General features: G+C 36.5%; 1 protein-coding gene across 1 annotated transcript in view; it reads right to left on the bottom strand.

The window, feature by feature from the left end:
- Window positions 1-227: 227 nt before the first annotated feature.
- The window catches only part of DHX15 (DEAH-box helicase 15), a 45762-nt gene continuing 21327 nt past the window's right edge, over window positions 228-24662 (bottom strand). Inside the window, exons 6-14 of the mRNA XM_053974974.1 lie at window positions 22458-22625; window positions 18559-18645; window positions 16466-16615; window positions 16197-16305; window positions 14908-15099; window positions 11702-11824; window positions 9375-9565; window positions 1886-2055; window positions 228-792 (exon numbers count right to left, since the gene is read on the bottom strand). Of these exons, the coding sequence (XP_053830949.1) occupies window positions 675-792; window positions 1886-2055; window positions 9375-9565; window positions 11702-11824; window positions 14908-15099; window positions 16197-16305; window positions 16466-16615; window positions 18559-18645; window positions 22458-22625 (1308 nt within the window). The 3' untranslated portion in view covers window positions 228-674. The remainder of the gene's footprint in view (window positions 793-1885; window positions 2056-9374; window positions 9566-11701; window positions 11825-14907; window positions 15100-16196; window positions 16306-16465; window positions 16616-18558; window positions 18646-22457; window positions 22626-24662) is intronic.

The following is a 24662-nucleotide window of genomic DNA, read 5'->3' as shown; positions in this document are numbered from 1 at the left end:
ATCTGCATGCATTTTGAGTTTTCCTAAATAATTTAAACAAGTTTGCAAGGGATCAACATTGTATGCATCATATTATATCATCACTGTGCTGCTTAAACATCTGTACTTTTAGTATTAAAATATTAAACTACTGCCATGTCAATCAAACAGCAGTTTAATGGGAGACTAAATGGGATTCTCCTATTACAATCAAAACAATAGAAATACTGACATACTGTGGCACAAAATTAGTATAAATAGACTTTATTGAAGTCAGTACCCTTGTACTGAAGCCGAGATTGTGTCTACAGAAGCACAAGTTGTAACATTTCACAACTTCTAAAAGGAATGTCAACAATTACAACGATCATGCATACCATGGTCGATAATCACATTTTTAGAAGCATTTTCAACCATTTCTAAAGAAATGCTTATAACATTGTTATATATAGAACTACTTTCAATAAACTGCAAAACATTGATTAGCTTTTCCAGTATGAGCTACAGTGTCAACACAAAAGGGAGGCATAAATGTTTAATTTATGAAATCAGAATGGAATATTTACTGTAAAGAAAAATTAAAAAGCTTTCAAATAAAGGCCATTATTGAACCAAAGTGAAGAGCACAACTTGAACTTTGAATCCTTTCATCTCTTAAAGCTGTCCTCTGAATAACTTCAGTTCAAAGCATAAATTCAGTACTGTGAGTATTCCTTGGACTGAAGTTTGGCAATGATGCGATCCAACTGTCTCTTTGCTTCGCACTGTGGAAAATTGCTCATGTCATAATATTGAGGGGCAATTTTCACCAGCCTGTCAAAAAACGAAAAGCTTGTTACTGATGCTTAAACTTTAAGATGCATTTTACAGAAATTCTACAACTGAAGGAAACAGAAGTTATCCATTATTTTCAGCTCATTCTGGAATTCTAAGACTAACTAAAATTTACACACATGCACGCACATTTAAAATGGCAGCACTCTCCTGACCAAGTGTCCAAGTTCAAAGCAAAAAGCACACACATGAGTCTCATGAGATGCTCCTGTCTGCCCACATGCCCCTTACAGACTCTTGGTGCTGCTTCAGTACCTGCCATGGCAACCCACACAGCCAGAGCCCCTGCTTAATGTCAGAGTCCATCAGCCACATAAGTCTACACAAACAACGACTTGTGTCAGAGTATAGCTCAGCCTTAGCTGTTTTAAACTTAAAAATACAACCAAGGCCACAGGATCCTGCTTTAGGTTAGACAGTGTTTGTTGAACCAAGATTTCTAAGCAGGGATTCAAACACATTTTCCATTAAGATACTACAGACAATATAAATATATATGTTGTGTTTTCCCGTTTATGAATCTTTAAACTTTTCCTACGTAACAGTAAAATTACAGCAACTGAAGAGCTTCCTATGTCCCCAAAGCTTACTACAACCTGGTAATTAAAGTACAACCTTAAAAGATAGGCAAGATGCTTCAGATCTCTGCTTGTCTGCAGAGATTCAGGGTTCTGATTTCCTTAATATATTTAGCTGATGAATAAGTATCATAACATGGGAAGCTGTACCACTATTATCGTCTCTTTCCTTAGAATTTTAAGAAAGCATGAAATGCTGTTCAGAGCCTTCTGAAAATAAATCAGACAGAAGAAGTCCTAGATCTTGAGAACAGAAGCGCTGATACTGAGGTACTGGTTATCTCCAAACTCATACCTAACTTAGGTATGCAAGTGGGTGCTAGGACATACCACCAAACCTCACAACTCTAAGCAGCTCCAGGCTTACTGAAGTAACTAGTTCTAAGTCAAGCTGTGCACTGTACACAGAGTCCAGGCATCAGAGGTCTAAACACAAGTACCCACAAAGAAAACCTTTGGTCATCTCCACTGACTGTTGCAATACTCTGGCTTACCATTCTGGCTTGATGTCTGTACATGTCCGGATGTAATTCTTCGTTGTAAGGACAAACTCATTATACAGCACCCATTCTGGTTTGTGATCAAGAACAGTGGAGGGATGCAACTGCACCACCTGGTTATCTTTCACTGTTAAGTAATGTCCTGTTCGCTCCAAATGTGCCACCTAAATAAAAAGACATTTTTCCATTAACACAGGCAAATTTTAAATGAAGCAATTTCAAGCTGATTGTTAAGTGTTCTATACAAAACAAACTAACCCAACTTTCAAACCTCATCTAAATTTGGCACGTTACTTGACCACTTCAAGTATTCATGGTTTTTTATAGACACAATCAAGATGCCAGATGTTTTTGCTAACTACCATGGTATGTGTATATGCTAATACACAATTCAGTTAATGTACAAAAATAATTATCATCCAAAGAGAATAATCATTATAGGAACAGCAGCAATGCAAACACAAAGGAAGGGAATATATACTGGACAGGTTTGAAACATCGCACAAAGTCAACTGTGGTCTACTACAGATATCTGCTTCAAGCATTTCATTTGCAGTAGCCACTGTGGGGGCAGTAAGCCTCGATGTTTATGTTCCAGCCTGAGCTTCAGAGCTGGAAAATGTAGGTTCAGCGACACACTTGTGCTGTGACCTTGGTGAAAATCAATTAACCTCCCTCTGACTAAGCTTCTTGCTCTATGAAAGGGAATAATGCCTGCCTTGCCAAGATGTGCCGATACCAAGCTCATTGAGATTTGGTAAAGCAGACAGTTATCCTTCCAATGATATCCTCTGTATGAACAGCTAATCTAACAGAACAAGTAACTAAAATAAACCCTTTGATACCAGTAGCTGAAAAGAACCTCCTCTCATTTTATTTTATATATATATATAATAAAATATATATATATACATATATACAGAGTAAAAATATTAAATAGGTTGGGCAATGGCTGAAAGACATCAAAAAGACATTTTTAATAAGATCATTAGCTGTTTTCCTTTAATGCAGACTGTATACTTCCTTGTTTTCTTGAATTCCCAGGTATATTTCACCTTTTTTTTTTTGCCTAGTCAAGAGCAAATTCCACCTATTAGATTAAAACCCCAGGCCTTCTAAAGCAATAGCTACCTGAAGTTTTAAGCCAGAATATCTCTTTACTAGGAAATTGCTTACTTTGAGTGTACTTCTCTTTAAAACTTTATGACTAATATCCAGAACGTGTTTTAGGAGTAGAACAAAGTATTTCAATAGTCTGCAAATTTTGTCACACAAGATTTGAGAGGTAACAGTGTATTTCAAGTCTAGGAAACCAGAAGATGTTCCTTTAAATGGAGATTAACAGCACACTGTCTGTAATGATTTAGGCCTAATTTTATTCAACTCAATATAACATCTGTAACATTAAATAGCAGTACAGGTGCAAACCAGACTAGACTAGACACTCATGTGTCACAGGCCTAGCACAAACAGCACACCTTGTGGTGGGAATACGATTTTTTTCAAAGTAAGTTTTGTTTAAAGATCAATTTCAATTTTCAGATCTAAAGTACACATGCATACAAAAGTGTCTATTTTACCTGTTCTATTTCTTTCAAGAAAAAGACAGAACAATGCATTATTTAGGTTTCATTCTAGAAAAGTGTGCCATTAAATTCAATAGTTTACTGTTAGCATCTCAGTCTCACTCATATGTATTAAAACAGTAAAGTCTTATACCCTACCTTTCCCAAATATAATTTTCTTCTGCATGTAATTTGTAATGGTAGAGTTATGTTTTTTATTGACTTTGCATAATTCTGAAGCATACTCAAAGAAAAATAAATGCTACAGAAATGTGTCTCTTAATTAGCTCTTAATTTCCAGGGAAGGACAGGAATTAAAATAACCCCAATTACAAAGAAAATGTTTCCTCAGACCACTGATATCAGGGACAAGCCACCTTTAGGTGGTTACATACTATTGTGACTGGCTTCGATCCTGAAGTAACAGTGAGCTGTAGTATTTGGCCTCTTTAGATGTTTCTACAGAGTGTGCTTGTGGGCACACATCTTGGTAAAGAATTTCAGGGTCAGTGATGGCAGCTCTGTGGGGAAATACACAGTGAAGCTATGGCTCCACAGCAAGCCACAGTGATCTGCCAGCTGCTGCGTTTTCCTGCTCCTTCCTGGTCTGCACTATTCCAGCACAGCTGACTGAGCCCATTCTTGCTTCCATTTTCTAAGTGGCCTGCCAGGTCACTGAGCTGAAAGAATTTAGAATAGGCTTAGGAAGGCACCAAGGTTGACATAAGGGAGCAAACAAGGAAAAATGGGAGGCAGCTTATATTGCTCCTCTGAAACCCTGGCTTGCAAGCAATACCAGTGCCTGTAAATACAAGGGTGGTTGAACCAGGTGTCCTCCAGAGGGCCCTTTCACCTCAGCCATTCTGTTGTGTTTTTCAGAGTATAAAGAGCACGAGCTTCCACAGAAACTACAGGATCATACAGAGTATGTCTAGGAAATTGGTTCATTTTTTTGATGAGTAGTGGTAACAAGCAAGATACTACAGAACATACCTGAATCCTGAGATCACCAAAGAATTAAGCTATCTGAACATGTCTCTAAAAGATTGGGCAAGTGTCAAGCCAGCCCATGCATCTCTGCAACAGATTACTCTGAAGTCCCAGAAAGCCCACATGGTTGATGATTTAGAGACAATTATAGTATTTCTATGAACATGACAGACTCAAATGGAAACAGTGGCATATACCACAAGAGGAAAATGTTTCACTTCAAGTTCTCACCACAATTTTATTAAGAATTACACACCCTCCTCTGAAATTTTAAGTATGTTTGTGCTTATTTATTAGCTAACCTAGAGGGCAAAGTCAGGGGTCTTCAATCAAACATTAAGACTAAATCCAAATGCACTGGACAGGTCAAAAGCAGGAACAGCATCACAAGATGCAGCCCTTTTAGATTTAAGGCTATACTTGACAGACAGTTTAGAGAAATGATTGGTCTTTTCTTTTTCTGACAAACCACAGCTAGCATGCACCAAAGGAACCTTGGCAGTTGCCTAGTTTTCCAAAATTTCTGCTTGGAGCACATGCAAGGGTGCTTCTGAATCTATTAAAAAGTTTTACACCACTCTTCTGCATTCCTAAAGAGCAAAATGAATACTATTTAATGCACCACTGACCACCTTTGTGTCGTAAATTTATTTTATTACCATTCTATTATTGTAGGAGCCTGATTATGTAAAGACTTCAAAACATACATAATTCCATACAAGAAATAAGCACCAAAGACTGAATAGCATCAGGAATGAGATTTTAATTAGAAGGCAAATCATCTGACATCTAACTTCCTGTACAGTATTGGTCATTTAAGTTTATCCTCTGTAGTGCCTATGATATATATAGCCTGTGTTTGACTAAGTCACATCTCCCAAGAAAGATTCCAAGCTTGATCTGTATACCCTTCTAGCCAAGAGAGCCAATGGTATCGTGGGGTGCATTAGGAAGAGCACTGCCTGCAGGGTGAGGGAGGTGATCCTGACCCTCTACTCAGCCCTAGTGAGGTCCATCTGGAGTCTTCAGACCTGGGCTCCTCAGTACGAGGGAGACAAGGAGCTCCTGGTGCAGGTCCACAGAAGGGCTATGAAGATGATGAAAGGACTGGAGCATCTCTGTTACAAGGAAAGGCTGAGGAAGTTGGGCCTGTTCAGCCTCAAGAAGAGGGACCCCAGCAGTGCCTAATCAGTACCTGAAGAGAGGGTGCCAGGAGGAAGGAGCCAGGCTCTCTTCTGTGGTGCCAAGCAACAGGACAAGAAGCAACAGACAGAAAAAGACTTAAGTTCCATTTGAACATGGGGAAGAACATTTTTACTGTGCAGTGACAGAGCACTGAAGAGACTGCCCAGAGAGTTTGTGGTTTCCCTCACAGGAGATATTCCAGAACTGTGTGAACACAATCCTATGCCATGTTCTCTAGGATGACTCTGTTTGAGCAGGGAGGCTGGACCAGATAATCCAACTGTAGTCCCTTCCAACCTGACCCATTCTTTGATTTGAGAACAGAGGACTTGCTTCCACCTTTAAATTCTGATTTAAATTTTCAATTGTCAGTTCTTGTTCTGTCTTCAATACTGGATTGAAAATACAATGACAAGAACCTGGGTTGCTTTTGACAACTGATAAAAACCAAAATCAATAAGAGAAAGATGATCCATCCTTAAGTCATTTGCTTGCCTTTTCTAATTCGTTTCCTTAGCTTACCTTCTGTAATGTAACTATTTTTCTGCTTAGTCTTAACCACAGTTACTTCAGCTACTCTTAACACTTTAAAGATTCTAAGCTTAGTTTTGAATGGGTATCAGGGATAAGCCTCCATTAAGGGGTTACCTATTCTTGTGACTTACTTTGATCCCCACCTAATACTAAGCTACAGTATTTATCCTATTTAGATTCTCCTATAAAGTATGCTTAGTTACTTAACAGAAGTAGAAGAAATATCCTATATCTAGTTCTGGAAATTCATTACCAAATTACAAATATATTACAGTTGTACAATATGCCAATCCCTCTCCCTTTCTAGGACAGGCTATGTTCGGAACAAAGTCATTGAGAAACCAGTACTTCTCTTTGCACAAAGACCACCTTGCTGTATTTTACATGTCCTTTGCATATTCTGATGTGTGATACAGAAAGTTATTTTTAAAAGTTTTGCATTATAAGAATTAAAAGAAATCTGAGACACAGCAGAAAAAATTTAAACGACCTTGAACTTGTCAATATCTATCTTTCCAGAAGTTTTACTATACACAGAACTGTTGACAGTTTAAAATTATTTTACTATTCACTTTGCTTGTCTATGGCAGATTTACTGGAATTCAAATTTGCATTTAAATATGATGGGTAAAGATATGATTCATCACCAGCAGAAATTCCACATTTACCTGTCTCTGACCCACAACTGAAGGCAGGTATACAGTACTTAGTACTGATTACATAACTAGTACTATTACAATAGTCACTACAAGCCTATACTGTCTGACCTAAACCACAGATCTTGATAAGTACAGAAAATTCTACAGTGAATTTTTATGACTGGTTTTAGAACAGTAGGCAATTACCAAAGTTTAAACAATGCAGCAAATGAGAAGTATTTCAAGACAATGGCTACTACTGCTTTTCCCACTTCACACTGCCTTTTTAAATTTAGAAAGTTTGAAGAATCAACTTCTGCCATGTGTTGTCCCCACACCTCAGTACTTTACATGCAGAAGCTATCCAGGGTACATGCGCACATTTCGCAAGTGTTGGAATTCTACACATGTTCTGTACTAAGAGGACAAAGGATGATACATGCATTTCATTACTAAAGCTTTCTGAACAAGAGCCCCCAAATGCTACAGCCTGAATATTAGTTTAGAGAGGGTGTAATGTGTATACAGACTACAACTGTAAGTACTTCAGTTGCTGGTAAATAACATCTGAGTATTTAAAACTTAAAGCAACATGAAATTCATCATAAAAGGTTCAGAGTCAAGGTCAAATAGGTACCACACTATCATGGATGTTTAAAGAGTTGAAGAAACTCAAACTAAAATAGACTGAAACACTTTGAAGCAGAAGAGTAAGGCTGAAATGGCTTCCACTCCAAATAGTTTCAACAGGTCTGCTATAGCTGTATCTTGATACACTCCAAAAATTCTATTAGGCATTTTGAGTGAGGGAGGCAATAAACAACCTACTGACCATGGAAGTCCAAGGAGACTTCCGGACAGGCTTTAATTTTCAGCTGCATGAGTCTATTTACTACTGTATTCACAGCAAAAATACGAAGTCAGATCTTTAACTCCTGTGACACAGAGATCAAAAATCCACTCGCACCAACACTGGTGCAGCTCCCCATGCACAGGAATAGGTGTTTTCTAATAGGAAAACACCAATTAGAGGAAGAGTTTCTCTCCCAGTAACATAAAACAGAGAGCACACCATCTTCCAAGTACATGGCCTCCCCAAAGGTCCAATTAAATGAAAGAAGGCATGGGGTATAGTGCCAAACAAAAGTGCAGCTGTGGCGCTCAGACCTGCCTGGGGCCCAAAATGGAATGCTGGGCAGAAGTGTTCTTTGTCTTTCAAAGTATTTATAGAATTAAAGGTGTAGGTGGAAATGTGTTCTGAAGCATTTGCCAAGAAATATGCAGAAAACATATCCCAAATTCAAGGACTGAACACCATTACAGCTTACTTGTCTGAAAGGTTACAGCAAGTAAGGCTTTAGAACCATTTAATTATTTAAAAGCAGCCAACAGCCTTAATCCTCCATTTGCATTACAGTGAAATGCAGTTGCTGACATTGATATTTCTGTATTCTGAAAACCCAGGAACATGTTTTTGCGGCAGACTGGCTGGCTGAGCCCTGGAGACAACACTTGGCAGGGGCGGTTTAAGGACAGGATGCCCAAGTCCGTGCCCCAGTTTGGGTGCCTAAGTGCAGTGCTTGTCAGGCCCGTGCCATCCTCACCTGCACAGCACTGACCAACTGGCAAGTGTTTGTTTCAACACCACGAGAGTGCAGCCCAAGGGAAAAATCGGGAAATGCAATGGGCACTGGTCAGCCTCCTAAATATAACAATAGTGTGCTCTCCAGAAGTGAGGTTTTACGCTCTAGCAGAGACATTGCAGAGACATGTCAAATGCTTTCTTGCTATGAAAAGAATTATCACAACAGTTCAGAGTCAATGAGGATGAAGTTTGTATCTGCAAGAGCCAGCAAAGAGACTCTAGCAATCTTAAGGATGAATGTTGAAGAGAAAAAACACACAGGATGGAACTAAGGGGAAAAAATATCAAAAAACAAACTGAAACCAAACAAAAAAATAGACAAAAACCCAGCAGTCTGCATTCTAGCTTGGGGCATGCTTAACCTGAAATGCAAAGCATGCAGGTGGCAGCAGTGGAGACTGGCTTCCATAGCATCCTGGCTCAAGTGGCAAATGCATTTCAAACAGTGTATACATCTTGAGATTACAGAAGTATTCCAGTACTCCACTATCTGACTCATGTAACTGAAAACTGAAATATAAATATGGAAAAAATGTACAAATGAAAATACTCTCTCTCTGTAAATATCACATATTTTTCATATTTATATACCACTATACTTCCCCTTTTGGTAGGAAATTACAAATAACTTAGAACCACATATTCTGCAGTTACTTGGAAATGTTTTATGTAGTTACTTCATGAATGCTCATACCAGAAAGGAGATTTTGATATACTGATAATATTGCCTTCAACTTTTTTCCATTCGACTAAAGACTGTAGTACTTGCATCATTACCTAGCAACCTGACAAAGACTACATGGTAATATAGTTAGCCACATGCAATTTAAGTAACATTTATCAAGTTTCTTAAATTGTAACAACAATACTACCATTATGAGCCACATAAACACTGAACTAATTTCCCTAGGAGAATACACACATACCTGCATGAAATACCCAGTAACTAATGCCTTTCTTATGTTGATGTAATAGTCTCGACTGGTAAAATCTGTGCTTCTACGAGGCAAATTAAATCTATCCATGATTCGTGACAGCTGTTGGCGTACATTGTCTGCAGACATCAGGGACCTGTAGTTAATGAAGTTGTCGTAACACCACTGAACCGACTCATGATCTGCAACATTAGAAAATATGAATCAAAATTAGAACAAGTAAATAAAATAGCAACTAACCGATTCATCAGTCAGATGAACCAGAAAAAAATATCCATAAACTTTTATAAATGGTAACAGCTCTTGGTTTATTCAGTCGATTCAGTTGATTTCCTGCACTAGGTAACTTGCCAAAACTTTTATATTCAGGAAACACATGGTCAGGACAGAAGAAAAGCAGGGTTTCCGCCCGCCCCCCCCCCCCCCCCATCAATATAACATAAACACAATCACTGCTGTTTTACTAAATTTTGTCCACTGTTGTCCACTAAATTTTGGACAACTCAAAAATCCCATTCTGCAACTAGAAAAACCGTCTTCCTAACTTGCAGTGTAAAACATCACACGATGTCAGGAACATTGCACAGCCTTTAACTGCAGCATGCTACAAACATACAAGACAACTGTACAGAACTGCTGTATTTGAGAAATGAAACCCTACTTGAATTAAGAATTCAAGTAACAGCTAAGAGCTATACAGTCTGTTCTCAAAGTGTGACACACCTCACAGCATTTAAGTAAACGCGATTGGTAAAATACACCCACTGTAACAGAACTCTCTACTCTAACTCTTCCTACTGCTCGTAGCTCTGAAAAATCTGATGAAACAGCAAGCCTCAGCCATTCTGTCAGTATAAATACCTGCATGTTTCACATCAAGAAACCCAGTTCTCCCTAGCAATTCTCTGACTTCTCATGTAATGCTCTTCTAATCTTTGTCAGTTTAATAATCCAACAAAGCCAGCCTTAAGAATTAAAACTTAAGGTAACTCTTGGAAAGAAGAGACTCTTCTTAATTCGCACTGAAAAGAATGAAGGTTATGGAAGTCAAGGTAAGTCTAAGTTCTTTCTTGCACTTTACCTTACAGAATAAAACTTTAAATGAAGTATGAATGAAGCTGTTGTACAGTTATGATTCTACTGTACAGTACCATAGCATACTACTTTCTGAGCCAAGTGAACTATCATGGATAACCCATAAATGTTTTATAGTATTCTATATACTAACAGTAGTAGCATTTTGTCTTCTGATTCCAGAAGAAAATTCACAATTTCACAAGATGATTCCTGAAATAGCTCCATCCCTCAGTAATCTGAGTATTAAAGCAATGGTTTCCAGAAACACGCACAAATTGTCTGCCAGACATTCTGAATCCCATTAACGAAAAAGCTAACAGGGAAAAAAAGCTTTTACTGTTTGTATTGTAAACTCAATGTATTTGTTGACTTTTGCACTTATTTTGGATTGTCACATAATGACAGGTTTCAATACAGAATTTCTACATCAAACCTGTAACACAAAGGGGCATTAAGCTGCATTTCTTTTTACTCAGGGTAAAAAGACTGCTTGTTTTTTGTTTGCTAACAGGAAAGTATAACTGGAGCACCTAAGCTCACATGGCTGGCAGTTTATAGCAATCTTTTTATTTGCCACCAGTATAAGTCAGTTTAAAAAAGTGGGTCACTTTCTCATTGTTGAAGAGAACTCCTAGCTTCACCTCTTCATTCTTATCTTCTTTAAACTGCTAAAATACACTTCAGCTACGCTGAAGAGGATCATACATTTTCTCTAAATTCCATCCACAGAAATGATGTAATTGAAACGTATGTATCATACATACATGCTATGTTGCTTCTTGCTGATGCATCATCCCTTCCCCTCTCAATCTATTCCAAAGCCTTATTACAGAATTCCTAATTACATTAAAAAACTAGGATTAAAAAGGTTTTTGTTCTAAGAACATGCCCTTCTCCAAATTCACAGTTTTTTTCTGCACTGCCCTCCCTGAGAAATCACTAAGCAATTATGCCTATTTTTTATAATTAATGTTAGATAAACTTCCAATATTTCTTAATTACAGGAACACTTGCTTCCTTCTGTCCAAGGTTACCCAGCATTGATTTAAAAGCCTGGCTTGTTTGCATGCTCATCAGTTTATTACAAGATTGCTTGGGTAGTTTTTTGGTTTTGTTTGACCCCCAAAGGAAAGTAGCACTTGAATAACAAAACCCAAGCCCTTCAATTGTCCTTGGAACCCAGAAACAGAAGTTGGCAGCACAAAGCATAAATAATTTTACTAAAACAGAGACAGACTTACTTTGCTTGAAAGCATGGTAGACATTCAGCAGCGTCAAATGATCTCCATCTATGTGGGCAAACCTCATCTTGGCTTCATCTGCTGCTTTCTTTGCTTCCGTGGGGCGAACAAAACACTGTGGGACTAAACAAGGTTGGTATGGGCCCAACACAAACGCCCATATCGATGAGTCACGCATTCACAGATAGAGGAACAAGGCCTAGCTAGGTCAGTTCACAGAGCATAGGGCAGGGCAGGATGGCCTCCAAATGCATCTTGGACTGTTTACTACCTTGATTTGGTACATCAACACCTAACCACATCTGTAAGACAAGAGGGTTTCAAAGCTACAGACTACCTGATTATTTAAATAGAATTATATGTATGCATCAAAATCTCTAGTCTGAAGGCCATCAGGGTTACCTACACAGACTGGAAGGCTAAACAAATCTTAGTTCAAATCCAGTGCTGATAGCTCTACCAAGAGCTAGTATCCCATGGAATTAAACACTTTAATTGCAAATTTGCTTTTTCAGAAAGCCCCTACAGACAAAGTAAGTATTTCTGAAACTGAGTGTACTAGGACAGTCTAAATCAACTCGAGGTTTGATTATCATGAGTCTGTTACTAGACAGAATACACCAGTCAAGTCTCTTCCCACATGGTATTGCTATCAGCACTGGTATACAGAAACATGTGAATGAAGGTATTAATAAGTCTAAAGGCTGTGATGGTAGCGGTAGTGGTGGAAGGTTAAACCGTCCTTTGGCACTACTTCAAATAAAAAATATAGATCAAAAAATGCAACATGATGAGCTTTCTCTATCATTATATTCTCTTACATACATCTAATTCATCTCCCTTCCATCTAAGAATTGTATTTTACCATCTCTTATCCAGACACAAACTAGCAAAGACCATAAATAGTAATGCAGCCAACTTAATTCATGGTCTGTCAACATTCTAGTATGTTTTAAGATTGATATCAATCCACAGGATCTTGAAAGTAGTTATAAGAGATCTGCTGGAGCAGGGAGGTTGCACCAGGTCACCCACTGTGATTCCTTCCAATCTTACCCATTTTGTGTTTTACTTGATAGAGATCTACACCATTTATTTGAAAATTAATCAGTTTGCTTTTAAGTGAGTGTACTTTTTAAGATGTTAAATTTCAATAAAATTAATGATTAAATACTAAAAATACTTTATCTTTTTCCAGCTGCTTGGGACTACATTAGTTTTCTCATTAATGAAGCCCTGAAATCACATGAGAACACCTCTTTGCATATAACATATCCCTATCAAATGAGGGCTTTTTTGTGCAGTGTTATGTAGTTTTTCTTTAGTCTTAAATGTGCATAGAAGCCCCAAAGCACTAGATATTGTGAGCTGAATACCAGATGCAACTTGAGGGGGAAAAAAAAAAAAAAAAAAAAATCACACTGTAACAGTGAATCATGGTAACAAATCAACAAAGACCAATGCATTAAAGAAAATGAAAATGCAGGGGTGAAATAAACACCCTGTATAATGGGTCCTGCATTTGAAAAAATAGATAATATCAAGTATATTTTAATTTCTAACTCATACTATTAAAAGCAAAATCCAGATTATTCTATCACTGTCTTAACTCAGTGTTTCAAAAAGTAATACTACATTCCATACCACAGCATGGCACCATGGCTCTTATAAAATGTAGTATAATCATTTAATATGCTCATTTATTTAATTCTATTTTTGCTCTTTTCTGTCACCTAGTTTCCCATTCAGTCCAAACTTAATACATGGATTGCTATCAACAACCTGACAATCTTTATGTGCACTTAATGCACCAAAACATATTATTATACTGCTGGTTTAAAGTGCTTACTTTAGGAAACAGCCCTCACAAAGACGAGGACTATGGGTTTTTTAAGAGTAGTGTTTTAGTTATGACCCATAAATTAACCAGCTTCAATCCATTTTTTATTTTTCCCCCAAAACTTATTTATCATTATGTTAATTATGCTTTAAAACAAAGAAGGTATCATGGCCTGGGAAAAGGAAATTGGAGAAGGAGTAAGGCAAATCAGTTGAGGGCCACGGACAAAAATACTAAACTGACTTGTTCTGTAGTAGATACTGGGGGGGAGACGGGAGAAGAGAAGAGAAAGACAGGCACCAACCTACCACCACCTCCGCAATTAAGCCTACCATTTAATTAAAGAAAAATATTATGATTCTGCCCTGCCCATCTGCTCTGAGTCTGAACAATCATAACTCTGAAACAAACATTTTAACTTGTTCTTAAAAACTTTCATATAAATATACTGTAAAACTAAACTGAAGCAACAGCTTTTACACTTAATCAAAACTTTTTTTTTCTCTATCCAACCAAGGCAAGCATGTCAACAATACACCTGCACTGTGGAGAGCCTGGTAAATTATCACATCCCAAAGACAAAAGAGTCCTTATGAGTATGAGCACCCCCATTTTCAGAATAGATTAAAACCTGCTGCTTGTCCTATGACCTCTAGTTATCAAAGTCACTTCTACACAATGGGGAAATTAAATACAAGGTTTGCTTGGTAACATTTTCCTCTCATTAAGCTCTCTCAGCAAGTAGCTCTGCTCTGACACAGAGCTATTAATGTAACAACAGCAAAGTACAACTGTACACCTCAGTTAATTCTTATAAAGATACAGCTTCCTTCCAAGCTTCCTTTTCCCTTTGAAAGTACTGACTGTTCTCCAGTTTTGCCATTTAGTAACTGAAAAATGTATCATGTACAAGCTTATGATTTAATATAAATTATACTCTAATCCCTTTGGGAAGACTGTGATTTATCAAAGTGTGGAAGAATGCACAGTACAGAACAGATTTTACTGCCTTAAGAATTAGTGGTCGAGATGATATTTCTGGGCCTGACTATGAACCTAAATGGAAATTTCTGTTCCACTAGCCTGATTCCCCACCCCCAACAATTCATATATATATATATACACTTTTAACTGATGATTGGAGCAAACTCTTAGATCATTATATGCACTAGTTTTCAACATTACTACTCACTAGCTTCAAGGTCTCTACATAAATCCATAACAATTGAACCCATATATGAAGTTTTAAAAAGCAAATCTAATTTTATTAAAAATATATTTATGTTATTTTTCCGATGTGGGAAAATTAAATATTCCCCAAACTGAAGATCTGCAATTTGTTTAGTTTCTCTTTTCCTGCTATTACCTGACAACATGGCAGTAATAGATAGGACCTCATTAGAACAGTTGTAGTCACAGCTCGCAATAACCATTTTAGCCAGCTGTGGATCCAATGGAAATTCAGCCATCATGGATCCCAACTCAGTCAAGTCTCCATCATCATTTAAAGCAGCCAGATAATTTAAAAGCTCTAAGGCTCTCATCAGAGTTTCAGGAGCTGAAAGAAAAAAAAATATGTAAATTCGCACATTACCCAAATGGCTCTGACTCGGCAAAAATCAAGGAAACACAGTCTGTTAGTAGGTATCTTTTTTTTTTTTTTGGTTCTCCATTCCCTAGCATCCAATGCAAAACTTGCCAAATCCAGCAATACACACCCAAGTATGAATGAATGGGGGCAGCAGGGAGGGAACACTTATTTAGAAAAGCTCTAAATTTAATCACATGCTTTAAATATTTGAAGATTATTGCATTTCAAAATTCAGACAGCAGTCGAAATGTGAAATATTCAGTACCAGTAATATCACTTCTCCCTGCAGATACTTTTTCCCTTGTTCCATACAATTCACAATAGTCCTAAAATTTCAGCCATGTCAACTCTAGATACCTACAGTCTTCCAGAAAGCCAGTAAGAATGTTCTCTATATCTTGCATTCCTCACACAGTAGGTATTAACCCACAAAGAAAAATAAAATGAAATCCAAAAGTCTTTCTGCTAAGCTATCATCCATGTTACACACAAACAAAGCATTTAACTGTTCTGTAGAACTATTAAAAAACTTACATACCAGGTCAGATTTTTATTTTAGGGGAAAAAACAACTAATTCACCTATGTATATATGACTGATTTGCATTTTTGATTAGCAATATCACCCACTTATTTCTGAAGCATATATGAACATTTACACTTAGAAGAAAGATGCATAAAAACTACAGTTGGAACCAAACCATGTATTCAGCTTTGAAAACACCAGCCCATTTTATTTATGTTAACCGATTGCACAATTAGAATGAGCAATCAAGGTGATAAACAAAAAAACTCAAATAACAGACTTTGTAATGCCAAGAATTTTCTCTTATTCTCTGAAGGAAAGGGCTTTCAGTAGCTTCTTTGGTTCCACTAAAAGCTCTTACACAGAAAAAGCTTGCTCGGATACGACACAGAGCACTAAATTTCAGGATAAACAAAAGACAATTCCTTACAGATTACAATTAAAAAAACAGAAAAAAAAAAACAATGAGAGAATTTATTCCATGTTGTCATTATATAAAGTAGTCATAAAAATAAAGATTGTAAAGATGGAAAGAGATACCTGGAGGATCCATAAAATCAAAGTGCACCAAATCATCTATACCAAGCTTCTTGAGCTGTAATACTACAGATCCTAAGTTAGACCTCAAAATTTCAGGGTATGTGTTGTCCTGGGGGGATGAGGGGGGAAAAAAAGAAGAAAATTTGTAACACTTCTTCAGACACTTTACACTACAGAAGTATTCAAATTCTCATTTTGTTTAATACCACAGCACTCAACAACCTGAATCAGACATTCTTATAAAGACAATGTAAAAACCACAATCTTACCTGCATTTCAGTTTTGTAGGCTTTCTCTGTATAAAGCCTGAAGCACTTGCCTGGTCGAGTACGACCAGCACGGCCAGCTCGCTGCTGGGCAGACGCTTTACTGATCGCAGTCACCAACAGAGACTCCACTCTGATACGAGGATTGTACACCTATTTCAAAGTGGAGGCAGAGCAGGACAGATGGTAAAAGAATAAACAATGTTCATAGATAGGACAACTACCCAAACTGCTTTAAACTTATTTTTAAACATAGCTTCTGCACAAGTTGTATGTATCTGAAAAGGAAAAAAAAAACTGGCTACAGAAGACTCTGAAGAGCTTCAAATACAACTGCCTAGAGAACAGCAATTTTTATTCATCTTCTAACAGCAACTCCTGCCAGGCTCCCTGTTCTTAAATGTATTTTTAGATAAATTTTCATGGCAAATGGAATGTGTCCAATTTGTTCTACAGAGTGCTAAACACTCATGGTGCTTAAAAAATCCCATAAAAATGTTGTCTTGATATAACTACTGATGCCTTAAGTTTTAGATTTCATATTTTTCAGATTCTGTACTGCCTTAAGAGTGTAACTCTGAACTTCATATAAAGTGTTAGCAAGTTCTCTTCACAGTTTAGTCAGACAAAACAATCCTTTTTCCAGCCTGAGAACCAAGGATACCATTGTGGCTTCAGGCCCAAAAAGTGTAAACAACAACGAATTGAAGAAAGCAATTTGGAAGGATGGGACTTCATAACCTGAAGCTGTATTTGGACAATTAACCCCAATATGTAAATGGGCCAAAACTTATAAAAATGTGAAAACTCAGGACCAGGCATCCATCTAGGGTACAGCCATGGCCAGGTTCTTGTACTGCCCATGGTGTAGCCTTTGAAGGCCTTTTAATAAATACCTACTTTATTCCTTTAACACTGTCTAGCCTCTGTTCCAGGTAGCCACTCTAGGCATCACTATGAGGTTAAATAATCATAGTCAAGATCAGAAAAATCTAACATTAAGGTTTCATGCAACTGTAAAGATCAGGCTGATGACAAAACTGTATTTCAAGGGTATATGCAGACTATCACAGTACAAAATATCTGCTAGTATTTACTGTAAAACTTCCACTGCAGTCATATCTAAACAGCAGCCCTGCCAACTCAATAGGGCTCCTGGAAATGAATACACTGAAAATGAAGACAGTAGTCGAACAGTAGTTTCAGTTGAAGACATTTTCCGTCCATGTTTTAAGAACTTTCTGGTATGATTCAGTATAAAATATGTACAGAAATTTTAGTTCTTATACTGGAAGAATACCTTCTGTAAAAAGAATTATTTGTGAAAAAAGTTCAGCCTTAACGGCAGTTGAAATTTGTGCATAAAAACACACTGGCTGTACTCACATTCTGCTGGGTGTCTGTCTCATTTTGCAAAAGTTAAAAAGGCTGAAAATGTGTACTGCTATTAAAGGAAAAGACTAAGAAACCAAGTTATAAAGAAAGCTACATTTAGTGAAAAAACCAAATGAAGCCAATGACATTCATATTTTATGTAGTTACTGAGTTGACTTAGGAAAGCTACTTCAGTTCCTCTGAACACCCTATGATGTTCCAAGAACCACAATACGAGCTTGATTACAATCTTCAGGGCTGCAACAGTACATGATAAATACTGACATGAAAAAGCAGGAATGATTTTGTCTCATTTTAGTGCTGGAGTTTTCTACAGTGACTTAAAGGAAAAGAAGGCTTCTAGAACCACTTTTATTTACTTTCATACAATTTGTTTTCCATGAGCATCCTTGAGCATCCTCGAGCATCCTCAAGCATAGACCAACAGTACAAAACTGCCCTTCCTGAAGTATCTAGAAAAGCTATATTCCAAGTCAAACACCAAATTCTCACACTTTTTTTTTTTAATTATTCTATCTAAAGTTCACAGACTAAGCACAAACAGCAAAAATCTCAAGTTAAAAACAAAACAAATCCAAGCCAAACAAATTCAAAATTTCAACTGTAAAAAGACCTGTCAAGTGTTTGCAAAGGGAAGAGAAGCCTGAGCAAACCAGATTCTATCACCTTTCCTACTATAAAGAGAAAAAAATAGTACCTACCTTCTGTTTTGCAAAGCCAGGATCAATCACAAACACTACACCATCTATTGTCAATGATGTCTCAGCAATGTTAGTGGACACCACAACCTGTGGGGAAAAAAACCACAAAAACAAAAAACAAAAAAAACTAAATGAAACTATTTCATCCTGAAGATGAAGGGCTCCAATTCTGTCTCTGCACAAATAACCTTCAGTAAACTTTCCATCAATAATCAATCACTGCCAGAGCTGCTCTCCAACACTTTCACAGGATGATCTGAAATCAACCAGAGGAACTTCTAGTGAAAAGAAAGGAGTTTTCATCTGCTGTTTTTTTCTCCCCACAGGTCTATTAACTATGTAACAAATGTTAATCGAGAAAAAGAAAAGCAAAAATTTAATTTATGAAACCACTACTCAATTTTTTTTCTCACATCTCTGGTACAAAGTGACGAGTTATACTGGAACCCTTTAACATCATTAATCAATTCTAGCTTTTTTCCTTTTTCTGAAGGCCTGAACACAGTAAACTGGTTAAATAATATTAAATTGAAAGTTATATACATTACCAGCACAGTATTTTTTAATTTGGTTTGAAATAAAGCTGTTACCAACACATTCCAGCTAAAATTGTGAACAATATGTATTTAATTTCTACTGTCTTTTTCTATCACCAGATATTCAAACACCTTTACATATCTTTAATGTTACTTTCTTAGCCTTTCAGATTAAGTCATATGCAAAAATTAAAGCAAAGGTGACTATCAGAGTTCCAAGGCTTGATTTGCCACCATTTAAATTTTCATGTCCATAGATGCAGCGTAACAAGCAATGGATACCATTAGCTCTCATCCCAACAGCGACCACACTGAATCAGGTTATTAGATGTTATTAACTCAGAAAAGATCCAAAACCTGTTCAGCACTTCATCAGAAATGCTCACCCTTCACTTTCTAATTTCAGAACATTCTGTCATTACTGCTTTCAGTTTATCAGTTAGAACTGGAGAGTCCCCCTAATACTTAGTTCAGAATTACAGTGAGGCCAGTGACTGCTGATTTCCCTTCCTGCTTGCTGACCACATTGCCAGTCGGCTACTTATCACACTCAGCTTGTCTCTTCTTAAGGTCTAAGCTTGCCCAAATACTACAATACAGTGAAAGCAGTACTTTGGAAAAAAATGCTGACAATTATTTTGGAATTACAGCGTTTCACCCTAAAATGACATGCTACTTAGAATTCCTCAAACAAACAGAAAATACTGTACACCATTCACAGATGACCTGTACAAATTAGTCAAGAGATCACAGCTACAAATATCAGTGCAAGTCAGTGCAAAATCTCAATACATCTTCATTAAAAATTTGAAAGGCATTAAATATACAAATTAAACTCATACTTTCACATTAGAAGTCTAGTCAATCCACATTTACCTTACTGTAACAGAGTATACCTCATTTAAGTTTTGTGTTTTTCTGTTTCTGCTAATGTACAGAACCATCTACACCAAGATTCTTCAAATACTAATTACATAGCAGAGAGAGAAGTTTTTTATCCTGATTTTAACCACTGATTTCTATTAGAACACTTCAATATCAGGAAATCAATATAGTTAATGTGCTTAGTCCACAGCAGTACAACAATTTAATTTGTACCTGAATTCACTTAAGCTATACAGAACTTTCCCAAGGTAGAAAGAAAAAAATTATTTACATAATTCTTTGCACATACAGATCATTTGTTAATGTCACATTTCTTAAAAAATGACAATTAATGACTTTAAAAAAAGAAGAAACTTTAAAAAGGCTGAAGAAATTGTAATATCTTTCAAGTCTAAATCAAAAGACAAAGTTACTTGAACATCAAACAATTGAAATCATCACTTAAGTATATAAAATAATGAATTATAATCAACCTTAGCTATAGGTTTTGCAGTTTCTGAGATTAATTTAAAAATTTTGTTTAGAATATTAAAATACACACAGTATCTACATCTAAAAACATATCTGTATTGCATATGTATTAACTAGCAATGCTTAAGACTGCTGAAACAAACTAGAACACAGTTTGAAAAGAAGGGATAAGATGACAAGGAGCCTTTAACATAGGGCAATAGAAACCTTAAGTCATCTTTATCTTCCTCAATTAAAAAAACATTCTTAATAGTTAATCAGAGTATTTGTCTGTAATCTTAAGCCTTTTCACAGTAATAGCTGCTTTCTTAGCTCAAAGAGGACAAAAAAGTGCGAAGTTGTCAAGCTGCATTACTACTAGCTGTTACCATCACTACTACAGCAAAATGTCACACTACTTCCAGCATCTCATTCCAAAAAGTTAAAGCTCAGGAGATACTTAGTTACTGCAAGCATTTCACTTACACTTGTATGACCGTTAGAGCCTTTGAAAGGATTCAGATCACCTACTAGCTCCCTTAGCAGTGCTAAAATCTAGGTTCAACTCCCACAAAGGACTGGATGAAGAGAGACATTTTCTTAAATAGACAGGCACAGCACCACAGTTTTACTTTACATACCTTGATCACTAAGACTAACTAAAACTAAACCAACATTTTAAAAAATTGCAACACAGATGCACTTTCACTCACAGATTTGTTATGAAAATAAAAAGTAAAACATGGAAGCCCGAATTTTTCAGCCAAAGAGGAAAAGTAACTTCATCGGTCTAAGTCTGTTGCCTACATGCTGTGTCTGCTTTGCCCTATAGCAGGCATCTTTTGGGCATAGCAACGTTTCCTGTAGTAAAACAGCTGCTACACCAAGAGTGTCTTCCTCTCAGAGACTGGTACTGGCTCTGTCATTTCAACATAACAAAAACTACACTCTGCACTTGTTATCCTCTTATGCAGAAAACCAAAACCTGACTATTCTGAAGGGCATAGTTTTAAACACGAGTGAAAATTTAATTAAATACATAGCTATCACTTATTACTTAAAAGCAATTCCATTCATTTAAGTCATTTGCAAATACAATTTTGTTGCAGCATTCGTTTCATGATTTGAGACTGAATGCTTTCTGCAATCAACTTCTGCAGGAAAAGAAGATCATTTCACTAAATTTAATAAGTGATTTATTCTTCCAGAACACTAGAAAGTTGTCACTAGTATTATACATGCACTGTACTGCACAAAACCAAAAATAATCAAGGAACAAACCCTGCCTAGAGCACATAGTATGATTCAGCTTTGACCTTCAAAATCTTAGCTTTGTGACTGCCAGTTCTGCAGAGCAGGAGTTTAGTTTTAGGAAGCTTTAATATGACTCCTTTCTAAAAAAACATATAGCTTCTACTGTGGATTATTGGAGCACTGACATAATCATTTTATGAAGAACATTCACTGTGCCATATCAAGTTTTTCAGCATCTCAATCAATTTTGTCTAATAAAAACCTCAATTCCTCATTTATTACTTCAAAAATAAACCTTAAACTTCAACATACTTGTTTTAACTTGCACCTTCTCATAAACCTTAAGAAACAGATAAAACCTGCCTGGCAATCTACCCCTAAGAGATAGCCCAAATTGTCTCAAGAAAAAAAGGGGGAAAAGCACCTCTCAAAATAATTATTTAAGGAAAAAAATCCCATCCTCCACATAAATTATTTTTCACATAAGAAACTTAAATGAATGCCATTTCCATTCAGTCAAACCAAACTGTTACCACAACATCCTAGCCCTATACAGATGGATGACAGAACTTTGATTTGTACTGAGAGACAAATTTCAAGTTACCTAAAAATTCTAATGTGATAAAATACTGCATTTTTAAGGCTTCATAAAAAAAACCCTTGTACTTGTTGCTGTCGAAATATATTTAAAGGAGCTGAAAGTCATATTTCGTGGCCCATGCAACTATAAGTAGCTACTTACAGAACAGAACACTAACACAGCTTAGTATTTACCTTTCTTCCTATTGCTCCATTTTGTTTTTTCGGTGGGGGAGGTTCAAATATTCTTTGCTGTTGCTGTGGAGGAAGGGTGGAATACAATGGAATGATTTTTATGTCACCAACTTCAGGACCTAAGTCATCAATTTCACGTTTTATCCTCTTGCAAGCTTCATCAATCTCCTGCAAAACAAGAATACTGGTTAGAAGAGAACTCCATGAAAAAGGAAGCATACTTAGAGCGCTTATGACAATTAGATTAAGTATACACCCTGAAGAACAATCACAATAACTTCTACTTTAAAAAATAAGAAATCAATCATGGTGCTTACCGAATCTGCAATCAAATTTCCACAATACTTCAAGATGTTTCAGCTTCTATACTCTAATGAACAGCGTAATTTGCATTCAACATCCTTTTTCTTTTAGTCATGTTTCCTAATTAAATCTCTACAAATTGTACTAAAATTGAAATCTCTCACCCTGGAATATTAAACTGCACTCATGACCTTTTCAATTTTCACAATCTGAAGGAAACTGATGTGCAAGATATTTTAAACAAGCCAATTAAGTTTTAATGTCACGTATCACTAATGCAATTATATGGAAGATTTGCTTCATTGTACCTAATGAGAACAAACACCTTTACAGTATAAACATGGATATTCAAAACCAAACCTCTCAATCCCGGGCTTCAGATCTTACTTCAAAATTAACTGAAATTTCATTTAAGCTTAAGAAAAGTCAGTGAAATACTCTGAAGATGAAAGATGTTTTATGCTTTTTTCTACCATAGTATTTTCTAACCTATTGTCTGCTTACCATGGAAAACAGTTCACCACAGCCCAACTGTCCTAAGTTCATTTCATTTTTAAACTACTACATTTAAGCCAGCTAGGTGACCAATAGTTATGACAAGGTCTAAGGAAAATTGCATTGCACAGAAATTTAGGTTAATGAGTAACACCATTCATTATCTTTAACATAAAAATCACAACAGAGCCTTCACTAGTGTAACTAAGAGACACACTGACCAACTATGGATCTTCCATCTGAACCACTGAGGGGAGAATAAAGTCATGACAAAAAAACAGCAGTAGGCAAAAGCAAAAAAATTTACTACAACATTCTCTAAGAGGGGAGACCTCCCTTACCACACTGACTAGCCTGAAGTTGAAGTAATACTTTAGACCCTAAAGCAAATATACAGAATTGGTAATCTAAAGGCTCCGTAAAATGACAGCTTTAAACTATGATTTGAAAGGCAAAAGCAGTCTCCCTTTTAGAAATCATAAATTCAGGTAAATCTACACCAAATTTGGGTCGTTCACTTCTTTTTAAAGAGACATTTGAATTCTCAGCACAAATGCTGAGTATGTTTTAAAGAAGCACAGACAATACTTGTTCTGTATTGATCAGTGTATACAATTAATGTAAGCATGGCAAAAGCCAGTTCAGCACTGGATAAGCATTGGCATATCCAATTCAGGATATTCTATGATTCTAACTGTATGCACAACCACACTGAGATGATGACCAAAATTGTATCCCCCAAATACACAAGACAGAAGGATTATGTGTAGTAATAACAGTTTTAAAGTGTTATGGATACCTCTGAGTGCTCAAGATTTGTTTGCATCACATGAAGTTACCTAAATCCAGAAATATGACCCATATAGTTGAAGGCACAATCCTATCTTTAATCCTTTAAAGATCCCAGAAGTCTAATTCAATCATCTCACTTTATTCAAGTATGAAAGGCTTCTTAAAAAGACACAAACCATACACTTTTAAATATTTGCACACTATATACTCCAAATAAATTCATTATAAAACCCCTTCCTGGAATAAAGATTGCAACAATCTGCACGAAAGACACTTCTTCTCAGGCAGAACAACAAGAAGGTAGAGTGAACTTGGATTGTATTTGGATTATGTCTGAAAAACTCAAAGCTACCACACTGAGTACTTGAGATAGTGGGTAAGGTGGTATAGGAAGTAGGAACAGACACAGGATAAAAGGACCCACACAGACCCATGATGCCCTGTGCATCAGCACAAGGACCTGCTTCAGAGTTGGAGAACAGGTCTAACATACAAAAAAAGCATGAGACTTCAGCAATGCTGAAGTTACTAGATTGATCCTAGTTCTTCACAAACAAAACTTCTTAGGACTAGCACTTGAGAAATACTTCTCAGTAAAATAATATTCAATGAACC

Source organism: Vidua macroura, chromosome 4, assembly GCF_024509145.1.
Source record: "Vidua macroura isolate BioBank_ID:100142 chromosome 4, ASM2450914v1, whole genome shotgun sequence".
NCBI classification, from domain to species: Eukaryota; Metazoa; Chordata; class Aves; order Passeriformes; family Viduidae; genus Vidua; species Vidua macroura.
This window is presented reverse-complemented; position numbering and strand designations above follow the sequence as displayed.